At 38.8% G+C, this 23,710-nt stretch overlaps 1 protein-coding gene across 2 annotated transcripts; it reads right to left on the bottom strand.

Annotated features, from left to right (window-relative positions):
• Positions 1–2,501: 2,501 nt before the first annotated feature.
• Positions 2,502–21,528, bottom strand: LOC131688546 (inactive rhomboid protein 1-like). Of its 2 annotated transcripts, XM_058972861.1 has the most exons (7): positions 20,140–21,528; positions 18,649–19,749; positions 18,359–18,586; positions 17,961–18,299; positions 17,640–17,894; positions 17,327–17,584; positions 2,502–3,176 (listed from the first exon to the last, which is right to left on the bottom strand). In XM_058972861.1, exons 1-7 carry the CDS (start codon positions 21,025–21,027, stop codon positions 2,676–2,678), a joined length of 3,570 nt encoding a protein of 1,189 aa, XP_058828844.1. In that variant the 5' UTR covers positions 21,028–21,528; the 3' UTR covers positions 2,502–2,675. The 2 variants fall into 2 exon arrangements, with proteins under 2 accessions (XP_058828844.1, XP_058828843.1); XM_058972860.1 differs by having other exon boundaries at positions 18,649–21,528.
• Between the last annotated feature and the right edge of the window lie 2,182 nt (positions 21,529–23,710).

Here is a 23,710-nt window from a genome sequence, read left to right as displayed (position 1 = left end):
AATGTTTAAAATCAAACCAAAATTTTAGGGTAGTTTTATACATATATTTACTTCAAAAATCAAAAGAAAAGTTAATCGATGGAGCCTTGAGTGTAAAATTGAACGCATTTTCGCTTGATGCCCTCCATCAAAGTCTTTACAGTGTCATCCGGTACCAGTTTCTCAGTTTTTTTCTTAACATGTCCTTCTCGTCTTTGACTATCTTCTTGCTCTTCCGAAGTTCCCGCTTCATCATTGCCCAGTACTGCTCCACCGGGCGCAGCTCCGGACAGTTTGGCGGATTCATGTCCTTTGGAACAAAATGGACAGAATTAACCTCATACCACTCCAGGACACTTTTAGAATAGTGGCATGATGCCAAATCTGGCCAAAATAGCGGAGCTTCGTCGTGCTGCTGCAAAAACGGCAAAAGGCGCTTCTCGAGGCACTCAGATTTGCAGATCTCGCCATTTACTGTGCCCTTTGTCACGAAAGGCTCACTCCTCAGTCCACAAGAGCAGATGGCCTGCCCAATGAGATATTTTGGGGCGAACTTCTTCTTCTTAAATTTGTCGTCTACATAGAACTTGCTCTTGCCCGTGAAAAACTCCAACCCCGGAATTTGCTTAAAATCGGTTTTTATATACGTTTCGTCGTCCATCACACAGCAGCCATATTTTGTCAGCATCTTCTCGTAGAGCTTCCATGCCCGAGTTTTAGCCGTCGATTGTTGCCGCTCATCGCGGTTTGGGAAGTTCTGTACCTTGTATGTATGTAGTCCAGCTCTCTTCTTTGCATTCTGGACGTAGCTCTGCGACATGCCGATCTTTTTAGCCAAATCACGGCTTGAGATGTTGGGATTTGCTTTAATCATCCGCTTCACCTTTCCCTCCGTCTTTTTGTTCTCCGGTCCCGGTTTTCTTCCAGCTCCTTTGCCGTGGTCCAACCGCTTCAACACTCTGGAGACGATTGAATGGTGAATGTTCAACATTTTTCCCAACTGCCGGTGCGACAGGTCAGGAAATTCCAGGTGTTTGGAAAGAATTTGTTCTCTCGACTCGCGTTGGTTCACCTCCATTTTCGTTGAATCGAAAAACACGACTTCGAGTTTGACAGCATGTAAACAATACACACCAATGAGAAAGTGTGCAAAATTTGGTTGATTATTACCCAATGGTAAAAAAGTTATGCCCTGTTGAATGTGTCGCAATAATTTCGTGTTCGCCCTTTATGTCACCTTCTAATGCTAAAGAATCGGCCTTTTCGTTACCTGGGATAGAGCTTGCAGATCCTCCTCGAGCATTGTCCACATTTCGTGCCCGTAGAGAACCACCGGTCTAATCAGTGTGTTGTATATGGCGCATTTTGTGCGGTGGTGAAGCGTCCTGGATCTCAAAGTTTTGTGGAGCCCATAGTAAGCACGACTTCCAGAGATAATACGCCTTCTGATCTCCCGGCTGGTGTTATTGTCCGCTGTCACCAATGAGCCTAGATAGATGAACTCGTCAACCACCTCGAACTCGTCGCGGTCGATCGTAATACTACTGCCCAAGCGTTCCCTATCGCGATCGGTTCCGCCAGCCACCATGTACTTCGTCTTAGACACATTTATCTTCAGTTCTACTCGTGCTGCTTAGCGCTTCAGTCGGGTATACAGATCTGCTACCGTCTCTTTGTTTCTACTGATTATGTCCACGTCGTCAGCGAAGCACACGTACTGTCCGGACCTCGTGAAAATCGTACCCCGCTCTTCGCATTACACTTTCCAGCGCTATATTGAACAACAGGCAGGACAACCCATCCCCTTGTCTTAGTCTCCTGCGTGACGGACCCGAGAGGCCGCCCGAAATTTTGACACAACACCATCCATCGTAGCCTTAATCAATCTTGTCAGCTTCCCAGGGAAGCCGTTTCGTGACTATTGTTTTTGGTTATTGGAAACAGCAATCTTCTTTAACTTTTTCTCGATAATTTGTTTACACAAAACGAGCTACAACATTGTTAAAAGTCGCTGATAATCATGCTGTTTTATTTTTCTCCAAAACATTTCGGGAGGGGCTTCAGCCCCCTAGCCCCCCTTTGGATACGTACCTGTTTAGGCGAAGAAACTGCAACATAGCTCGAAGGAAAAGCCTACTGGAATACTAGGGTAACTTCACCCTAATTCAGCTCAGCTTCTGCATTCACCCCACCCATTTGGATACATTAGTTAGAGCAGTGTCTGTTATCTCTATTTAACGTATTAGGCCAAATGGTAGGATGAATAAGGACGCGTTGTACTCGACTTTTTGTTTCGCTCAAACACGAGTATTTTACATTTTCCAAACCAGTTATTTTATGTTACTGCTTCTTAGAATCGAAGCAACGATTCTGATACCTATTTAAGCGCAATCCAATCACTGTAAGTCGAGTTACCATCAAACTAGTGTGACATCCTGACTATTAAGATGAATAAGGGCTCGTCTACCCTACCTAATTATTTTCTTTTCGGAATGTGATATCCTGATTAAACTGATTCTAAATAACTGTCCACCAAATCTGACGTGTACATGGCTTTCGCTACCTGCGTTCTTTATTCACCAGTATATATAGTATATCAGTATATATTCGTTATCGTGTAACGTTACAATAATCATGACCAGAATGGAAAGAACGTAAACCAACTGCAACGGAGCAAACCATAGAACACATCGACGTCATGCGTTCGGACGCGGATTGCACTGTCCCTTCTCACATATAGCTACCTGTTTATGAGTATGGCTATTGGTTTTAGCGTTGAGATTAGCGTTGTTGCTTCTGCTGCCGCCATTACTGCTGCTACTGCTACTACTTTGCATATTATTGTATTTCGGTTTCGGAATATTTTTTATCGTTCCACCCGACATACTGATAGCGCCACCCCCGTTCCCGTACCGCCCTCCGCCGTCGCCGCGTCCTCCTCCTCCTCCTCCTCCGGGTCCGCCATTAGATCCGGTGCCGGAGCCCGAGCCCGTGCTGTCAGCATTTTTGTTGTTGAAATAATTGAACGTGTCGTATGGGTTGAAATGGTCATGCAAACCGCCGTGGTCGTTCACGCTGGCGATCTGATTGCCGTCGACGAAATTGAGCGAAAATGGTGCCGAAAACAGATAGAACGCTAGGAACATAAAGGCGTATAGCGTGAACTGAAACACGAAACAAGTCCATATGAGGTTGATCTGGAATATTTAGAAAAAATCACAGGTTAGACATAAAGTTACTATTTGCAGCGTATATTCGAAAAGAGTTGCACATTTATCCATATCATTACAGTTTACAACAAGGACTCCAGATATTTTGTAGATGAATGTGGTTTTTTATTCATTTTTATTTCCCGTCGTCCTCTGTCCACACTGAATGCCTATCAGCGATGCCAATGAGAATACATGAATCAACGGCTCTACTTCCCTTTTGAAGTCAGACAAGACCACAGATTTTTCACCTCATAAATTTTCAACAACCACGGCTCGGATTAAATCCAGACCATCATGCTTACCACTTAACCACCAGCACCGTTAGATGATTGGGGTTCAAACATAATGAAAACTAAATCTTAGAGCAGTAAATGATATACATTAGATAGCACAAATTTATATTTTTTCGGAATATCGAATGAGTAAATAGCTCCAAACAATTTGGCAATGGATTTTGTTGCATTTTAACAGATCTAAGCAATACACGGGTAAGGTTTTTGAGAAATTTGAAAATGATTTTTAGATTTTTTGTTATTAACAGTCAAAGTGGACCATGGATGAAATCCCAGTACAGGTATACCTCGATTTAACATACATTTTCCGATTCAATCATGTACGCTAAATCGAATTTTATGTAAAATCGAAACACAAAAGAAATATTTGTTTTCGAATAGAATTCTTTTTTATTCATCACACGAAATATTTACGAGGATATTACTGATTGTATCCACCTAACAGTGACATAGAAACCACATATTCACAATTAAACAATTAGATTGCTCTTCTGAACATAAACAACATATTTATCTTAACCTTGCCAAGTATTCGCCAATTCTAACAGATATTCATTTCATAAATTTCGTCGCAAAATTTTCTCAGAATTCAGGATAACTTATAAGAATAGTCAACAAATTTGGATTAACCATTGTGTACATGAAGAGCACAAAGCCTAATTTTAGTTAGTGAGAAAATTTGTGTTTCTATTTTGTCTCATCTTTATCTTGGTAGACCAACCTGTCCGTCAGATACTCGCAGAATTCAAAAAGAGAACACTACTTGAGTTCACGAGCAAACGACTAGTCACGAAGTTTTGTAAGCACAGGAGTTCTACTTGCAGAAAAAACAACCAAATCGAGCCATTGTAGCGCTATAGTTCTCCTTAAGGAAAAGTTGGATTAAATAATTTTGTGCACGACAGATACAATACCTCAGTTTAAAAGTCGAACTCATCAGAATGAATATGACATTTTAATTACAATACAAAAATATTTTTAAAAAATTTGTTTAATCCTTATGTACGACGAGGAGGTGGAATTCACTGGAATGTTGATGTCTCTATTATCGATCTCCAAAATAGCCGCGTAGCATGAGATGTCTAAAGGCAAGAATTGATCCACTGGTTTCCTACTCCCACGTTGTAACAGGCGACAAAGACGGAAATCTTCTTTTCATTTTTTTGGATCTATCTCTTTTTTACATATTTTATTAGCTTATTATTTATTGGATCTATACCCTAGATTTCTATTTAAACGTGAACATTTATTATGGTACTCCTGGGGGGCAAGTATCCAGAGTCCTCGATCATCTTAAATCGTACGCAAATGCCAGTACAGATTATTCGAATCCCAATCTCTACTAACGACCATTCTCTACCCGTTGCAGTTGTTAAGATTAATATATACAGATATACAGAATACGCAGTAATACATGAATAATATAATCACAATCAGTGTCTACTTGCTTTTGTGTGCTTCTTCTGTTTAGATTAAGTAATGACTGGCACCGGTATTGATAAATAAACACCGTGAGCTTACCAGGTGTCGTACATTGAAGGAAGACTTGTATCTTCCATCATTATCGTCTATTGCATTTTTTTGCAAGAGGAATCGATCCATAATGAAGTTTTTTTTTGAAAAATGTCCACATGCACTGAGAAATTCACCTGTTCAATACAGCCTGAGAAAAGATATTATCTTTAGCGCCCTATACCTTCCATCAACCATATCTTTCCAGTTATCTATTTTTAACTTACACATAAAAACCCATAAAATTATTATCAGGAAATAACGCGAACCACAAATTCGTGTATTCATTTTGCTGTGCGGTATCAAAATACGAATGTTTTTGTATCTCAGAATCTTAAACATAATCTAGCGAAAAAACGAAAATAAATTATGTTTCTTTAACCCTTTCATGCCCAACTTTTGTCTAGTGCATGTATGTTTTCAAAACTGTTTTTCCTTGAAAACAGTGGGATCAAGAAACACGAAAAGCCTTTTTTCATAAAGATAGGTGCTTCCCTTGCAGTGCTAGAAGCTGCTCAATTTTTACCTTCTAATGCTCAATGCAACCCTTCTAGAATATTTACAATAGTCCAATTATGTGGAAAAGGTACCCAAAGACAGTCTAAAATGACAAGTTTTATTAGTTTTCGAAAATATTGCTACGTAACAAAGATATATGAAAAATTCATTTTCTGTCGTCAACATAAACTGTTCCTGGCAGCACTGCTACATCGGAATCCAATCAGACTAATTGCAATAACTTCAGTTCTAGAGCTGATCCTTGCAACTTTTAGTACTCAAATGAAGATCAATAGTCACATTTATTAGCCTTATTGTTTTTGTGAAGAAATCTTGTCTCAAACAAAAGTTATAGCTGTTTAAAAACGTTGTTGTCCACAAACAACATGGGCATGAATGGGTTAAGCATTGGAAGTGGATCATAGAATAAAATTGATATTGATTCTTAACATTTCATTTTAGTAACATTGACATTAAAATTTTTTTGCATGTATGTTAAATCGAGGTAAAAATTACGTTAAATCGAAATATGTTAAATCGAGGGTATGTTAAATCGTGAGTATGTTAAAACGAGGTATACCTGTACTGGCTGGTATCCAAAAAATCCCAAAAAATCTTTCCGAAGGTGAGTGCCGCTCACATACTTGGCTATTATCTATCTAATATATTTCTGGCACGAATGTTTATTGTTGAGCGTATTTTTTGAAAATTTCAGTGAAAGTGTCATGTCTCTACATTGAATGTTGACCAAACAATGTGGGATCAATAGAAAAACGGTACATCGTGGTCGGAAATTGAATAAAACATTGTATCAATTATTATCATTTGTTATAGTTATGGTGTCTTCGGAAAAGTTGCCATACAGCAAGCGCTTTATTTGGTTGCATCATATTAGTTCGCAATTCAGTCACTAGGGCGGCGCTGTTATCAACTTTTTAATAGAACGAGATAGTAAGATCGTGTCTTCGGAAAAGTTATGTCCTATCAGTTTAAATACTACCTTTATTTTTTTCAAGATTTTGAAATAGTGCTTATAACAGCATAGCGTGAGTCGAACCAGTGGCGGCGCGAGGTGTTTTGCCGCTCGGGGCAAAAAATTTAAATTGCCGCCCCTTTTATAATGAATTTTTAAAAGAGTTAGATTTTGTCCCACCTATATGAAATAAATATGATAAAAGTATTAGAAAATGTCTACATGAAAATGAACTTTTTCACATTTTATTGTAAATATTTTTTCATGGCGGCAGTGCTGCGCATAAATGCCCTCGTGAAAGGGTGCGCTACGACTCCGCTCACATGTTCGCGCCGCACTATTGGTAGGTCCTCTATAAAATATAAGATATTAGTATGAAATTTAAGTGCAAGAATAATTAATTTTCTACTTAGAAGTTCCTAAAAAGTTTCTATTGAATACATCACAAATTTTTTTAAAAAGTTAACGTGTTTTCAAAACCTACATATTTAAAAACACTGATCAAAGAATGCGACAAATCATTTTAAAATATAATTCTTGCGAATTACTGGCGATCAACCATGTCTTTTTTTAAATTCTCTAGCTAAACGATCAGAGAAACTTTAAATACCTTTAACCGCATTGAACCCATTTCCATCTATAAGTTTTGGCTAAAGCAAGACTAGCTTATAAAATTTATTATTGCGATTATTAAATTTCATTTGAGCACTACCATATAAACGTATTATTCGTAGAACTGAAGTAAGTGCAATTTATCTGGCTAGATCCCGCTGGAGCAGTGCTGCCAAGGACAGTTTCTGTTAAGGGCGTAACATAAATTTTTGATAAATTTATGATGACTCGAATTCTTATAGAAAACTGATAAACCCTATCAATTTAGGCTGTCTTCGACTACTTTTTCCATACAATTTGATTATTGTAAATATTGTAGGGCAATTGTATTGAGCATCGGATGGTAAATTTTGAGTAGCTTGCAGCACTGCTAAAGAAGAACCTGAATCAGGTTTTTCATGCTCCTTGATCCCCACAGTTGTTTTGGAGCCGTATATGCGCCAGGGAAATGTCGGACCTGAATGGGTTAATGTATATTATATAAATATTAACTTTTCATACTAAATTATCACAATGTTCACTTTCTTCTTGCCTTTGGAGTATTACAAATAACACGGTACTATAGTGATTTTGTACTTTTCAATTGACCTAGAATAGGTTGAAGATCTCATCAAATGCAATTCAAAATAATGTATATAAATGCTGTATTCCCTCAAAATCTACACTGTTATTTCTTAACCGATTTTCAAATTCTGTGTTCTGAAAAAAAGACTTTTCCAACGGTATGCTAATTTATGTTCTTTTGGTTAAAATACTCTGCGAGTTTGGGACAACAATTTGTAAACAATCAATATTTTGCGATTTTTTCGTGAACATTAGGAAAATTACTCAACTTTCTTATTTTATTAAAAATTTAGAGAGATTTAGTTCAGCATTTAACGATCCGTTTATCTCCAAATACGGTTAAGAATGATAAAGTTAATTTTTGTTTCTCCAAATTAGATACTTACTTGCATGAACTCTTAAGGGATTAGTGAGGCATTGCGAGAACTATCGGATTATATAATCATAGCTTCCGTTGTTTTTCCTAATTTTAACTTCAAAGTTTACACATATACTTTTAAATGTATACGTAATCGAGCAAAAAAAATCGATTTTTTGAAAATTTTATATGAAACCGTCCCCTTAAAAGTTCATGCCATCAACTTTATAATTTGGAGAAAAAAATGAATAACACTACTATTTTTCAACTGATTGTTATGAAAAATACCGCATAATACTTTCAACAAAAGAACATAACAAATGAGCGCGTAACTAATTTTTTTAGACCTGAGAAATAGTTTTTTGCTCTAAATCAATGTTTTAAGGGTATATTAATTTGATCAAACGTAGGTTTGTATTGTATTTGACCAGACCTGCAACCTTTTCTGGATCACTTGAAAAGTTACATTCTTTTTTTTTATTTTGCGGCACCATGTAATTATTCATTATGGTACAAGAGTCAACAATTTTTTTAATAGTATTTGTAGTATTTTTATACTAATAACAAGGTCGCCGAATGGTGAATACTTACCAGTATTCGCCAGTTTCTAGCTCATGCCTCAGCTCCCAAACGTCCCTCAGCTCCCAAAGGTCCCTAGGTGAAATGGCGGCCAAGATGCATCTGTCATATTTTCGAATTTCCATAAACAAACTAACAATCGTCATCATTATCCTAGTGATCTAGTGATCAAACAATCCGGATAATCCGAATCATAATTGAATGTATTTTAGATTTCAAAGTTTTTTGATCTTGGACCGCCAGTACCATGTACGCCCACCGCACGCGCATCTTCCTCAATTGTGCACAGCCAGCGAGAGCGGGGTTTGCCCCGAAGTCGACAACCTCTTCCAGGTCATAACTTTCACTGGTTTCTCTTTCGTCATTCCGCACTACAAGCCCAGTTCACTATAGTCTGCCAAGTATACAACCACGCTGATAGCCTTCCAATGTCAGCATGGTTGTATACTTGGTACAGTTGCAGGTTCATGCGTCTGCGCCATTCTCCATTTTCTACTGTGCTGCCGGGTATTGAACGCAAAATTCTTCTCCCAAACAAACCGAGCACTCGATATCCTGCTTCCTACAACATCCATGCCTCATGGCAGTACAGAGCGACAAGGAGTATCAGCGATTTGAATAGAGCAAATTTTGCGCGCATCCTTAGGCTGTGGGACTTTAGCTGACTACGTAAACCATATTCGCAGTAGCAACATGAATTTCTCTTTCGCGGCAAACATCGTTATCATATGTCACAAGGGTTCTAAGATATATGAATTTGTGGTAGCGTACCCCATCGATTTCCACCTCGAACCCAACACGACTGCACGTTCTCTACCAGCTACCATGTACTTTGTCTTGTCAGAGTTTATAGTCAGTCCGATTCTTGCAGCTTCCCTTTTAAAAGGCAACAATGCCTCTTCCACTGCACTGCAATCAACGCCAATGATGTCGATATTGATCGCAAGGCCGAAAAGCATGTGAGATCTCGTTTCTTTGTATATCAGATCTTCGTATCGCTTGATTTTATCCCATCCATCGTTATACGAATTAGTTTAATCAGTTTTGTCGGGAAACCATGCTCAACCATTATCTGCAACAGTTCATTTCGTTTTACTGAATCGTGTGCCGCCCTGCAATCCACAAACAGATAGTGAGTCCGCAAGTTGTATTCCCGGAATATATCCAGTATTTGTCGCATTTGGTCCGTCGTTGATCGTCCTTCTCGAAACCCACTTTGATATTCGCCGACAAAGTATTCAGCTAACAGGCGCAGTCTCCTCAACAGAACACGAGCAATGTACTGGATTCTAAGGTGAGGTAATGCTCTCACTCAATTTCTGTAAATTAATTACGTAATAAATTTCGACTCCATATTTTTTTTCCATATATCCACATTCTTTACAGATACCGAGCGAGAGAGCAATAACATTGCCACACCTTGACTCCAGCACATTGGAACACGAGGACTACCTTGTAGGCGGCACACAGTGGGGCAGAATGAAATTTTCGACGCTCAAACCCTCTAGTATTAAACAAATAAACAAATAAGTAGAAACCGATATAGATCAATTCTATTCCTTTGACAGAGGCGTTCTATTAAAAAACTGCCTTCGGTAAACTTGTTTGTTTTGATATTTTTAGCATATGTACCAAAGACACTTTTGCTTTATAACCTATATAGATGGCTACATGACATTAAAAAATCTCGAGAAAATAACATTTTAACATTTTTTTATCAAAAAATCTCTGGATTAAAATATTTTATTCCTAAATCTCTGGAAATATACAATATTTAAACAAGTTTTTAAGAGTGATAGATGTTATCATGACATTTAAAGGGTGTTTTCATCATAAATATTAAAAAAATATGTTCCACAAAATTTGTAATAACCCATGAAGCAGCGGATGACGGCAGCTAGAATTTTTTTGTGACGAGTAGAGAGGTACCTTCAACTTTATAACCACGATGAGAAATAAGTGGGCCAATGTGGGTCTTTTTTTGCTACAGACACATAAAATAAGTAAAAAATAAATAATTCATGTGAAATAATTCTAGTTCGCTTGAAAATTTTTGAGTAGTCTAAAAATATGCAAATATTTCCTTGTTTTTGAATTCAAATATGATATTTCGGACTGAAAATAAATTTATAAAGTAATTTCTAAAGAAGTATTTTCAAACGCCGGGTGCGTCTTGTCTTCCCAACGGCCATATAATTTTTAAGCTCTCGGATAATCTTCCGTCTAGAAATCAGTGAACAAAAAATGTTGGTTTGCTTACCCCTTGCTAATCGCCGGTTCCAAAAAAAACCATTCGGTCGAAAAACGTACGCTACCGCACGAAACTAACCTTCTATAGAACACTTATTAGACCGGTTGGCTTGTCGGCTATGCTGGACCAACGTACCCGTAACACATAAAAAAATGAAAACACAAAGTATACTTTTTAAGTTAGAGACGTTAAAAGACAAACAAGATGTTTACAGAAAAAGTTAAATAACTTTGAAATATTTGAGATTTGATAGATTTGATAACGATGAACCAAACACCCTGTATATGATAGAGCTTCCTAGTTTAATTCCAGCAAATTAGTCTGCATACTCCCACGACTCCAAGTGCACTCGGAAACTTATCTCAGTTGAATCTTTTGAGACTGAGAAATATGTGTATAGTTTTGTTCGATCGCATCCGTCAGTCCCGATCCCCTACCTTTTTAATCGTTAACAGACGCGAAAATGATGTACATTCAAGCGTTTCACCCGCACTTGATTTTTATCGAGATTAATGAAACTTGAACAATTATTAAAATATAAAAATTTGTTGAGCAGGAAATGCCGCCTCCTGATTTTGCCGCTCGGGGCGCTTGCCCCCTTCGCCCCCCCCTTAGCGCCGCCACTGAGTCGAACATCGATGGTAACTATCATAAAAAAATCAGACGAAATCGAACGAAACAAAATCCGCAAAAAATTCCCCCTGAATCATTTGATTCAATCCTCTGTAACTTCGTCAAATACCACTAATTTTGGATTTGAAAGCTTGTGCTTGAAATAAAGAACCAATTCAAGGATCCAAAGGTTACTTCAATTTTGTTTTATTATGGTGAATCTTTAAAACGTAAATATAAAAGATCATAATGTCGTTCAGAAATGAGTTATTTCCATAGAAATTTCAATTTTTTTTTCTATTGTGGTTTTTCATTGAAAAACTCCGGGCGGTAGATTTCACCGGTGTTGCATTTTCTAGCAGAAGAGCAGGCCACCAGACGTGTTTCATTCCCATTTCTGCTAGAAAGTGCAAAACCAGTGCAATCCACAGCCCCTGTGTTTTTCAATGAAAAACGACTTATGACTTTCTGTGGTTGAAGTATGAACGATTTGCATTAAGTTCTTCAGTATCATAGTAGTCTAACTCTTTGGAAAATTTTCTAAAAACCCATTTTTATGAAACCACCGGAAATTTTTTTGGAAAGTCCACGTGGACATCGTAGGGAGGGGGTAGGGGTACAGGAATTGTCCACGCTTGACCACGGAAGGGGTTGAAAACGAAAGTTTTTTTGTCCGCGTGGTATATGAACGGCCCCTAACTGTTTGAAATCCCAGGTACCATTTGCAAACTTTAGTAGATTTCAGCAGCTAACCTAATCGCTAATTTCAGCCACAAATATTGAAACGGAAGAATTGTCATTTTAGTCGGTTTCTAGTCAGATGTCCGGAGACTACATATCAATATCGGGAGAAAAGGTGATTTTTAAAAATCGGTCGGCTCCCTGGACTGATAAAAAGCACAAGAAACTCTCACTCGGAGATTATTTCCTTTGGAAAACAAATCAGCCCGAACTGAATGAAATTCAATACCAGTCAATGGACGTATTATCACTTTCATTTGAAATCAAGTTTGTGAAAATCGGGTAAGAGCTTGTTGGGAAATAGGTGTGATATTAGCTTAGGAACATGGCAAGTTACCCGGGTGCATCAAGAACCGTCATAGGTGGCCAATGTGGTCAATGTTACTTGGATTGGTCATTATTGATCTATACCTGCAAATCCAATTAAAGTTGAACCGTTTTAAATTTTCTGGGAATTTTCTGTGTGACCGCACTCTTCAACCCGTAACTCCGGAACCGGAAGTTAGATCAACTAAAAATTCAATAGCAGCTTATGGGAGCGTTATAGCGTTTACTTGAAACTGCTAATCGGTTCAGCCATCTGTGAGAAAATTGAGTGACATTATTTGACACACACAAACATTTTACGATCTCGACGAACTGAATCGAATGGTATGTGACACTCGGACCTCTAGACCTCGGTTAGAAAGCTGACTTTTGGAGTGATTGCATAGTCTTTCTTTATATGAGAAAGGCAAAAAGTTGTAAAATAAGATAAGTCTCAAAAAGTCGATCTTGTCAATTTTTTTTTGAGATTACATAAAAACTCGACATTTAATGTTCGAAAACCAAAAAATCTTTTCAATCAGGGATACCAATTTTTTTAATAAATTGCCAGTTTTAAGAAAACTGTGCCATATGAAAAAAAGACTATAAAAAACCATCTCCATTTCAATTGAAGATATCTGCTAATCTTGCACTCCATAGCATATCAATTTCGAATGTGCCTTGAACTATAACAGGGTGCACCAAAATACGATTACTGGAAAATTCTCCAGATAGTATGTTATCTTGACTATTTTATTTATTTTATATAATAAACTACTATTGCGTTGCAAATCTATATTTCTGAAAAAAACTTGATAAAACTGGACAATATTTAAAAAAACTGGACGCTCTACACATTTGTCTATTTGATTGGAGCGAGTGAAAAGAACTGGAAGAAACCAGTTTAAACTGGAATGTTGGCATCGCTGCTCTGATGTATTACGATTGTAACAGTTTATCCTGTGTGACCATACTAACCAACCTATGACTCCAGAACCAAAAGTCAGATCTGAAGAAAATTCAATTGCGGTTGATGGGAGTGTCATATCTTTCATTTGAAATCAAGTTTGTGAAAAGATGGGTGCGTGGGCAATGAAGTAGAATACACTTAAGTTTTTCCCTTCTAACTTGTGCCGTAAATTGTCATCGAAATCTCCAAGTAAGTCGTTTTGGATGATTTCTTTTCTAATTCGAAAAAATATATCGCGTTTAGTGTCTTGAAATGTGCAAGTAGGTTAAAGTTATGGCCATTTTCTCCAGGATCATTACAAGAACTTACAAGTAGTTTTACTAATTATATAGCGCTATTATTTACAACAAAATATGGGCACAAAGCGAAAATTCTTCTAAATTTTTTGTTAAATATTTTCGCCAAGATCGAAAGATTGATAGTAACATTCACTAATTGATTGGTAATTTTTATGATAAAATTGAAATTTTTTCTCTGAAGTAGACGACAATTATCTCTGTAGGGTTCATGCACACTTTCTTGACTCTTGAATTTCTGCGATATTGAAGAAGACCCGAAGACCCCGCCAAAAATTCTCAACCTGTTAAAAAAATGAAACTAGTTTCAAACTCAAAATCATTTCAATCCAAATTTTTTACTGGTTTTTATTAAATGAGGTAACTGCGTATTACATTTTTTTGTTGAAGATGAACCACTGCGACCAGTATTTAGATCTATTGTGGTACTGCGTATTTCATAAAGTGTTCATTTCGAAATTGAAAATTTAGACCCACTAGGAAATTTTATTCTGGATCCGCCCTTGCTTGAAACAAAAATATATAATGTTTAATTAGCTTAATCAGCATTAGCTCAATGCTGCCTCTCGATTAACTTTTTTTATCATACGAGGAGGGGGTGGGGGGGGGGGGGTGTGAAGGGGATGAATAACCGACAACAGTACCACCCCCAGCCTAACTTGGTATGCCTACTGGGTGAGGGTGATTGGGTTGAGAGAGCGGTGGGTCTGAAGAGGGTGCATGAGGTGGACGTCTGATGGGGATCTGTTTGGGGGCTTTGAGAGGTGGTGGATTGATGGGGGGAAGGAAACTCAGGGAAGGGTGTTTTTCGAGATTACATCAAATCTTGACGTTTCATGCATTTTTAAAACATTTGGCATCAAAAAAACAAATTCGATTTTGAAATTTAGAGTTTTTTTCAGTTCCTGCTTACATATATGGAAACAAGAACCGTCGTATGTGGCCAATGTGGTCAAAGCGATTTTGGTTAGTCATTATTGATCTAGACTGGCAAAACAAATTAGGTTTGCCCCCCTTTTAATAAGTTTTACATCATTTTGATATCATGGTGGTACCAGTTGGTTGGTGTTAAGTCAGACCGAACTAAACCGCAAAATCTTACAAAATGGTAAACAAGAATTATGGCAAAAAATTATTTCGAATTATAACGTAAATAATGCCGTGATTCAAACTTTAAACTCGTTTTCCTCGGAATCAATTCAATGTCACTTAGTCCGGTCTGACTTAACACCGACCAGTTTATATAGGAATTTAATTTGATTGCACTCTTTAACCCGTAACTCCGTAACCGGAAGTCCAATCAATAAAAAAATTAATAGCAGCCAAGGTTATTCCTTTCATTTGAAACTAAGTTTATGCAAATTGGTCCAGCCATATCTGAGAAACAAAGGTGACATTTTTTCCACATGCACACATACATACAGACATTTCCCGAATGGTATATAACAGTAAGCTCTCTGGGCTGGAATTACGTTGGCAATTTCAGAGTGATTGCATAACCTTTTTATATGAGAAAGGCATAAATATTATAAATACATTTTATGTTATAAACTGTCATACATAAATGATCACTAAAATAATGAGTCTCACTATATCCTGTTCCTAATACTACTACTAATACTAAATTTATTCGTAGAATAATAGAATATCCGAATAGTTAAAGTTTAGCTCTATGATGAAAATAGTGCAAATTTGAATGGAAAATAGTTTTGGAAATCAAAACATTGATTTTACAATATTGGTTCCATCAACAAAAAGTTGTTTTTAGTGATACCTGCCAGTTTGCACAACATATTAAAATAATCAATTAAGGTTATAACGTGGAAAAGTCGAAAGAAATTTACAAAGATATTTACAAAAAAAAAACAACAATTTCACCTCAAAATTTTGATGTCTGTGGTATCTTCGACGAAGTTATTAAAACCACAATATTTTACAATTTTGCCGAAGACATCCACTCTAAAAAATTGCTCGGGCATTCTACTTTCGTCAAATCATAAAAGTTTTTATTTTCAATTTGCAGAATAATATTGTGAACATATCCTAGGAGGAGAATCCTATGAAACGATTTGAGCCTTGCCTGCAGGACTCATAGTGGTATAAACAAGCGATTCGCCATCTCGCTTCTGTTTCGCCATTGTCGCTTGGAACTGCGAGCAAAATCCTTCCAGTACACACATACAAACGCTCCCCTTCCGTGGTTGACCATTTTCTCCAGGATGATACTTACAAGTAGTCTTCCTAATTTAATAGTACTATTTTTTACAACAAAAAATGGGCACAATGCGAAAAGACGGCGCCGGTAGTTGAGTGATAAGTGTGACCGCCACTCATTCCAGTTGGTCTGGGTTCAATCCCAGCTGAGCTCGTTGAGATTTTTCTGAAGTGAAAAAATTTATGGTCACGTTTTCCTTCGGAAGAGAAGTGAAGCCGTTGGTCTTCGGTCCATGAGTTGATGGATCGATATATAGTCCAAATTGTGGACTCACCTCTCTAAAGAAGAAGTAAGATCCAGCTTCTATACTCACTAACAAATATCCTCCTTCCGTGATACTTGTGGAGTGCGCTGTAATATATACGGCCTCTAGCAAAAGGTAAATATCGGACTAACCATGCCTTCCCTTTCCTTCCGCGATCTACGTACGGGCCTGGCCGGCGCCGGTATTGACCATTAAACACTTTAGGATTACCAGGAGTTTTGCTATTCGCAAGCATAATTATCTACTTATTCCCTGTGAAACTTCAGCTAGTCCAGATCGATAACGGAGTAGCATCCAGGAGTGGTCGGACAAGCTCAAGCTCAAGCTCAGTATAGAGTTGAAATACTAATTTAAAGTTGCAATAAATTTTTAAGTTGAACTTTTCTGAATCAATTGGTATTTAAATGACGCAAAGCAATCAATAATTAACAGCGCTACAGTCGTTTAAAATTATGCCACATTTTCGTGACGCCGATCGAATTTCAAATTTTAAATTTACACCTAGTCCCAGTCCCATATAGTCAAGTAAAGCACACTCTTTCTCTGCTCCACTGAAAAAGTGGTCAAAAATACTATCACAGTGTATGGTTGATGTGTTGCAGATTTATAGGAATTACCTCTGTAACCTAGCGAATAATGCTTGTTTGTTTTGCAGAGAATATATTTATATATTTATAGATTCGAGTAATTTTTAATTCACACATTTTTTACTTATATACAGAATGTCTACGTAGCAACAATGTTCTTAGTTATGAGCGTAAAACAAATATTACCTGATTCAAAAGAAGAAAATTCAAATGAGGCTGTTACATTTGAAAATTCGAAAATTCATGTCTTATTTTATGAATGGTCTCTATCTAAACCAAAGAACGATGTGAGCCACTTTTCAATCCCATTAAATCAATAAAGATATTGATAATTGAAAAACCATAAGAAATAATTGAATATGGTCCTTACAGTGTACTTTTGAAATATCATCCGACCTTGTCGTTGTTTGGAAACATTCCAAGTCAGTAAAAAACGCTGGGCATAAATTTTGAGTTAGAACTCATGACGTTAGCCTTATATGTTTTAAGCATGTACTACTAACCTTTCTTTTCCTGCTGTACTTCCTCACGTGGACGTACGGCGTTAGTGCAAGGGTATAAGTCATCCCGAATAATAATCCTGCCACCAATCCAGTGAAGTTCTGTTGCCACGGTAGCATACCCATACCGAACACTAAAAAGCCTACTATGATAAGTTTGAACAGCGCTAGATGAGGCCGCTTGAGATTGCGCCAATGACATACGATCAGCAGTGTTAGAAGCGAGGAAATCGTCCCCGCAAGCGATGGCAGTGGTCCAACCTGAAAGAGAAGTGATGTTGTTTAGGTCCGTCTTAAACTAAGGCAACTTAGGCACCTCCGGTCTGTATGGTACAAAAATTGCACTGGTGAGGTTCCCTGCTACACCTGAGCCGATGTACAAGATTGCCGTCCGGAGTGAGCCCAGCAAACGCTCCAGATCCGATAGGAGGATATGCTGGAAGGCAAAGGTTAGCACTATGTGCATAATACCGGCGTGAAGGTACAGTGACGTGAACAGTCTATAGAACTGATCCGGGATGTCGGTAGCAATGAACGGGTACATTCCGCACACGTCGTTTAGACAAGAAACCTGTTATGGAAGACAAGAGGTTCAAAATTCAAATGCCAAACTGTATTTCTATTAGTATTAAAATACCTGTGAACACAACGAGGCTTCTTCATGAAAATATCCTCGCACAAAATCACAGTACTCCCTGGTAGCGATTCGACACTCCCCTGAGATTCCCACACAGCACGGATGACCAATAACTTCGCAGACCATGTGTTCCGCTGTGTGATCCTTGAAACGAAATTTTTGCGATACTTGATTATTTTTCCTACAGATAGGCCATTTTGTTATATCGTCAGGCCATTCATGGGGTGCTACGGAAGCCGGAGCTTCACAGTACTTTGGATCCAGGCCGCAAACACTACCCGATATCCGTCCTCCTGGACCCGAATCACCTGGAGACCACTTTTTCCATGTCGAAATGGTCTATGTAACAAGCAACATTAAATACACATTCTTTAAACAAAATACCATTTTCAACTCACCGTTGGCCACAAACCGCGCACGGAACAGTCCGCTTGCGAACTCTGAACACATCCGGAGTCGTCGTTTCGTATACAACATGCCGTTTCCCGTTCCTGTTTTCGAGTCTTCGAAATCAATTCCATCACCTTTGTGTCTTTGTGCATGCATGCTGCATACTTAGCCCCCACGTGTACCAAATCATCACCCCGTGGTCCAATCCAAACATTTCGTTGCTCGTAATGTTGCACCTGAAGTGAAGGTCAATTATCAATTTTGGGCAAATTTTGAAAAACACGCTCGGTGTACTTACAGTTTGCAAACTTAAGCTCGTAACCAAAACCTGTGCACTTTTCTGCTCATACCCGATTCCAATCGGTCCAATTCCGTAACACAAAAGCGTCAGCAGCAGTACTAGAACCTGCGTTGTATTGACCCAGTACGTGAAAAACGGTCTATGATCGTAGCGGTCGTCCAGAGAATTTGGCCTCAACAGTTTAATACTGTGGTTCGACATCCGCCTGGAATTGTCCAATACACTGTCCAAAATGTGCGTCGTGATGCGTTGTCCATAGTATTGATAAAGTGCATTTCTGGCAGGACGAGACGGTCGTTGCTGCTGGATCTGTATCTCCGCTGATCGCGTTCGCCATCCATTCCCGATCGTCGCATGATTCGCATCTACCACGTAGATCTGCCGGGAATTGTCGACTCCAAGATCCTGCTCTATCTGCTGTTGGTTGCTAATTGTTGGAATGTCGAAAAACAACTCATCATCCTGAATCGGTGTCAAACCATCGCACAGATCATTGTCGTCATTGTTCAGAGCAACATGAGCCGGAGCAAAACTCCTAGACCACTGTTTTTGTCTCCGTGGAATACGGTTTCTCAAGCTCTGTACCACAAAAACGATGCCACTGCCAATCATCTGCGTAACCGATTGTTTCCGTTCAACCTGAAACTCATCAGTTCCATCGTGCCGATAGTACGGGTTGAATCTCTGACGACGATTCTGCTCCGTTGCCGGTTCGTCCTGGCTTTGTGCCGGTAGAACATCTGGTCTGTCACTGTGCTCATTCAACATTTCGGCGTGTACCTCGTTAACCCGTCCAACTACGGCATCTTCCTTTAACGTTCCAAACCGACGAACCGCGAGTCGCTTTTGGCGATCCTCCCATTTCTGCTGCTCGTAGTCTTCGTTTAGTTGATCAACCCCGAAAAACTGCGCCGTACTGCGGCGAAGATACTCTTTGATGCGTTGTTTATGCGATAGACGAGCCCGACACGGTTGCACATTGCGTTGAAGTGTAGAAGGAGTGGAATCCGCTTGTAGTCTAGGAGTTGGGATTTGCTGAAGCGGTAGTGATTGTTGTTGCTGTTGATGCTGTGCGTGTTGCTGCTGTAGTTGCTGAAGCTGTTGATAGAGAGGCTGCTGTTGGATCTGTTGATGCTGGATGTGTTGCTGTTGGTACTGGATAATAATGGATGGGTTGCTACAGGAGCTGTTGAGAGTATGCGACTGGGAGATGATGAGGGAGGACGAATTACGGCCGTCGTCACCGGATACGATCAGTGGATGTTGATGGGAGTAGGATGCATGCGATACTAGTGACGGTGGGCTTAGCGGCGACTGACGTTCCATTTCGGACATGGATACCGAGGAGATGGACAACGGTTGCGGACTGATTGGACCAGATGTTTGCGTAGTCTGGTGTACTCCAGTAGCTCTACGCAGGGTACTACAGTGGTAACAGTTTTCCTCATCGGTCAGGTTCGTTGCGATCGGTTCACTCATGATACTTACAGGCGTGGGAGTGCGTAACATGGAGTAGTCTGGAACAGTAGGGCATAACTGACGAGACTGTCGTCCAAGCGTAGCCGACTGACTGAATGTACAAAGGGGCTGTTGGCATTTGACGGGTCTTGCACGAGGTGGTGTAGCATAGTGATCTGTCGTATTTTCGGCTATACTTTGCACTTGTGGATTTTTGGTTTCGATTTTCACACGATAAGGAAGGGTACTAACGACGGGTGTCCTTGAGCCAGCCTGATTAATAATGTTCATTCCTCCCTTCGAGGCGATTAGTCCAGCCATCAAACTCGGTCCTAAGCCCATTTCCTGCTGATAACTTTCGGGAGGTGGTGGCGTCGGGATGTAACGTTTAACAGGTGTATGTACAGTGGATGTTAAATATTGGTAACTTTCGGAGCTGGTCATTAAAGGAGGATTGTTAATCAAATAGTTTCCATATTGGTCGGTTTTCGGAGGTGGAGGATCGCGAAATCGTTCCGGGACTGGGTAGCGAGTTCTGGAGCTAGGTGACATCGAGCGATGGTGTGGTGCATTTCTATTATCAGGATAAGCGATGATAGATGTGGGGGCAGAGTTGGTGGAATATCGATCGCTCGATTGTGTTGCTGCCGAAGATGGTGGTGCTGCCATACAGCAGGGCCGCAAATTTTCATCATTTCGATAACACTCGTTACTAGCAGGAGACACGAAAGCCGTCAGACGTGTTCCAAGGTTGGAATAGGATGATGATTCACTAAATCTGGAGGGGGATGGTGCATCGTTTTGCGAAACACTGGCTCCATTATCACACAACCCGTCACCGTAGTTGATGGTTGAGGTGACAGTAAACTGATGCTGATAGTGGCTATGCCCATACGAAGAACGACGGCTTCTACTCATTCTTCAATCCTTTCACGGGATTAATTTTACTACTCAAACACCAGCGAATAATTCATTTAGCCTAACATCTAATCACACCATTGACTAAGCATTTCCTAAACGCTCCAACTCGCATATTTTTACAAAGTCGAAGAAAAATCATTATCCAAAATGGCTGAGCTCGCTAAAATAAACACACCCAGTACGGGTTGGGAGCATCGAAAAATTTTCACTACTTCCATTGTAGTACCCGTTTTGAATTTATTTTCACAGTCATTTCCACACACCGAGTGCTGGAAAGCTTACAAAGGATAACAAAAAAGCAGGCTATATCACAATTAGTCTAAATTCAGGGGATATGTGAAGCAGAACATAATTTTTTATCGGATCCTTAGTTTTTTTTCTTCACGTCCTTCTTCTTGCAAATATCTGCACTCACTCCGGAGCCAGCCTGCCAGCAACAGCAGTAGACACGAACACTGGTCAACTCAGCTTGCGAGTACTCACAAACAGCCTTCAGAAAAGGATACGTATTGTGTACGGACAGCAACTGGCACATTTCATCTCCTTCCGGTTGGTAGCGATGAATTCTGACGTAGAGTGCCACTATCAGTTGTGAGGTGAGAACCAAAACATTGCCCACATCCTTCTCCCGTTTCCCTGTGTATATCCATCGAAGGAAACACATGGGATGTTTTGCGCATGGCACGTGGTGCGCGCGATACGCATGAAAACAAAAGACACATGATTTGCTTTCGCCTTCTCTGGTGCGTTTCGCCTGTTTTTGCGGGCGAAAGTTCGTTGTTATGGGCAGAAAGCTGCACTGTGATGGTTAGAGTTGGCAACTGGACAGTAGACACTGTCGCTTGATGAGTGTGGATAGTACAGTAGTTTTCAACCGGGGGTGAACTCACCCACAGGAGTTAATTAGATTATTGTAGGGGGTGACTTATACGGGTCAAATTTTAACTTGTGATCCTAACATTTCTGTCCGACATATGACTCTATATACATTGTTTCAGTTTGTCAAGTATTGAGATGCGGAGAGTGCTCAGGAACTGGTTTCTGATTGTAAAATTATGGTTTTCATCTAAATGAAAATCATTTTGTTTTCTGACGGGGTAATAATGGCAAAGAATTTTTAAAAAAAGGGGTTCATCATGGGGATCAATATTCGGAAAGCGGTACATGGAACGAAAAAGGTTGAAAACCACCGGGATAGTAGGTGCACCTTTGGACAAGCGATCTTTAGACACATTTGTCGGCCCCGAATAACAGGAATACAGAATTTTTTCTTTCATTTCAATATATCCAATACAATTTATACAGTAAGATTCCATTTTTGGCATGCTCCTTTTTTGGCATGCTCCGATTTTGGCAACAAATGGGTTCCGTTTTTGTACAAAATAAGTCTTTTAAAAAATGTGCAATAGATATTTTAGGTATCAATTTATTTCACGTTTGACTTTAGTTTCAATACAATACTGTGAGCATTTTAAGATGCTTTTCGCAATGTTATTTTAAAACAGCGTTATGCACTTTACGGTTAACTATATTTTACTCTATACGTGTTGTATTTAATGATTAGAATAAGCATAGGAATGTATTATTTATGTGTAATATAACTGATAACAGTGTAATATGTGTCTGACGGAATCAATTTTTATAGTAAGATCCAGAGTCTGTGCACTTTTAGTGTCAAGTACAGAGAAATGCGCTACACTGCATAATAAGACTAGTTCTGAAGAAAATTTTCAATAGAGCCTTAGTACCATTGCGAGACCCGTCTCTTTCGATTATTACGGCGTCACTTCAAAACTTGGCACAAAATTTTCAGTACCGTAAAACGGGGGAACATTGATCAACTTTATACAGTTTTTCGAATAACTTTCTTCAATTTAGGTAGATGTAACTGTTTGCATTTTTGAAACAAGTACTGATACCCATAGATTGAAAACGTCCAAATTGCTTGGTAATTTATTTCGATTTACTATAAAAATAAAATAAATTAGTTGTAAATTTTCATTCGTTGTTTTCGGGGTAACTTTGATCAGCAAAACATGTGTATCGAAACGAGAAGTAACGCTCCAAATGTTTTGTAAATTGCATATCTACAGGCGATTTCATGGTCCGATATTGTGACGTCTCGAGAGAGAATAAAGTTGCCTGGAAGGATACAGCAGACTTTTATTGAATTTTTTAGGAAAATAGTCAAAATTATTTAATTTTAAGTTAACAACAAAAATCTCGGATTTTTTGAAATAAATTATTGGACAAAAATATTTACGGTTTCTAAAAAAGTGATCAGTTTAGTTGAAGTTGATTACTTTTATTAATATACAAGAAATTGTTTGAACAGATTGATACGATCCGTGAAAATTGTATCATTTTCAATTTGAATTTGTGTTCATATCTTACATTAAATGACGAAATAATGGTTGCTGGTAGCTGCTGAACATGTTAAGAATATGGTTTTTATTTTGTTTCGATGATTTTTTTAGAGGGATTCTTCTTATCGTACGATACTGAAAAAAGTCTCATTTGATCAAACTTACCCCGGTGATCAAAGATACCCCGTTTTACGGTACATATCGAAAGCTGACCATAGTGCGTCCCAAAGCAGCATTTGGGAATATAAAACTGATGGCCCCATATAGTTTGTTTTAGCTTTATGATATCTTTGGCCAATTTGTTAGTTGTTCGC

Source organism: Topomyia yanbarensis, chromosome 3 (genome assembly GCF_030247195.1).
Source record: "Topomyia yanbarensis strain Yona2022 chromosome 3, ASM3024719v1, whole genome shotgun sequence".
NCBI lineage: Eukaryota > Metazoa > Arthropoda > Insecta > Diptera > Culicidae > Topomyia > Topomyia yanbarensis.
The sequence above is the reverse complement of the archived record's forward strand: the minus strand, read 5'-3'. Positions and strand labels throughout refer to the sequence as shown.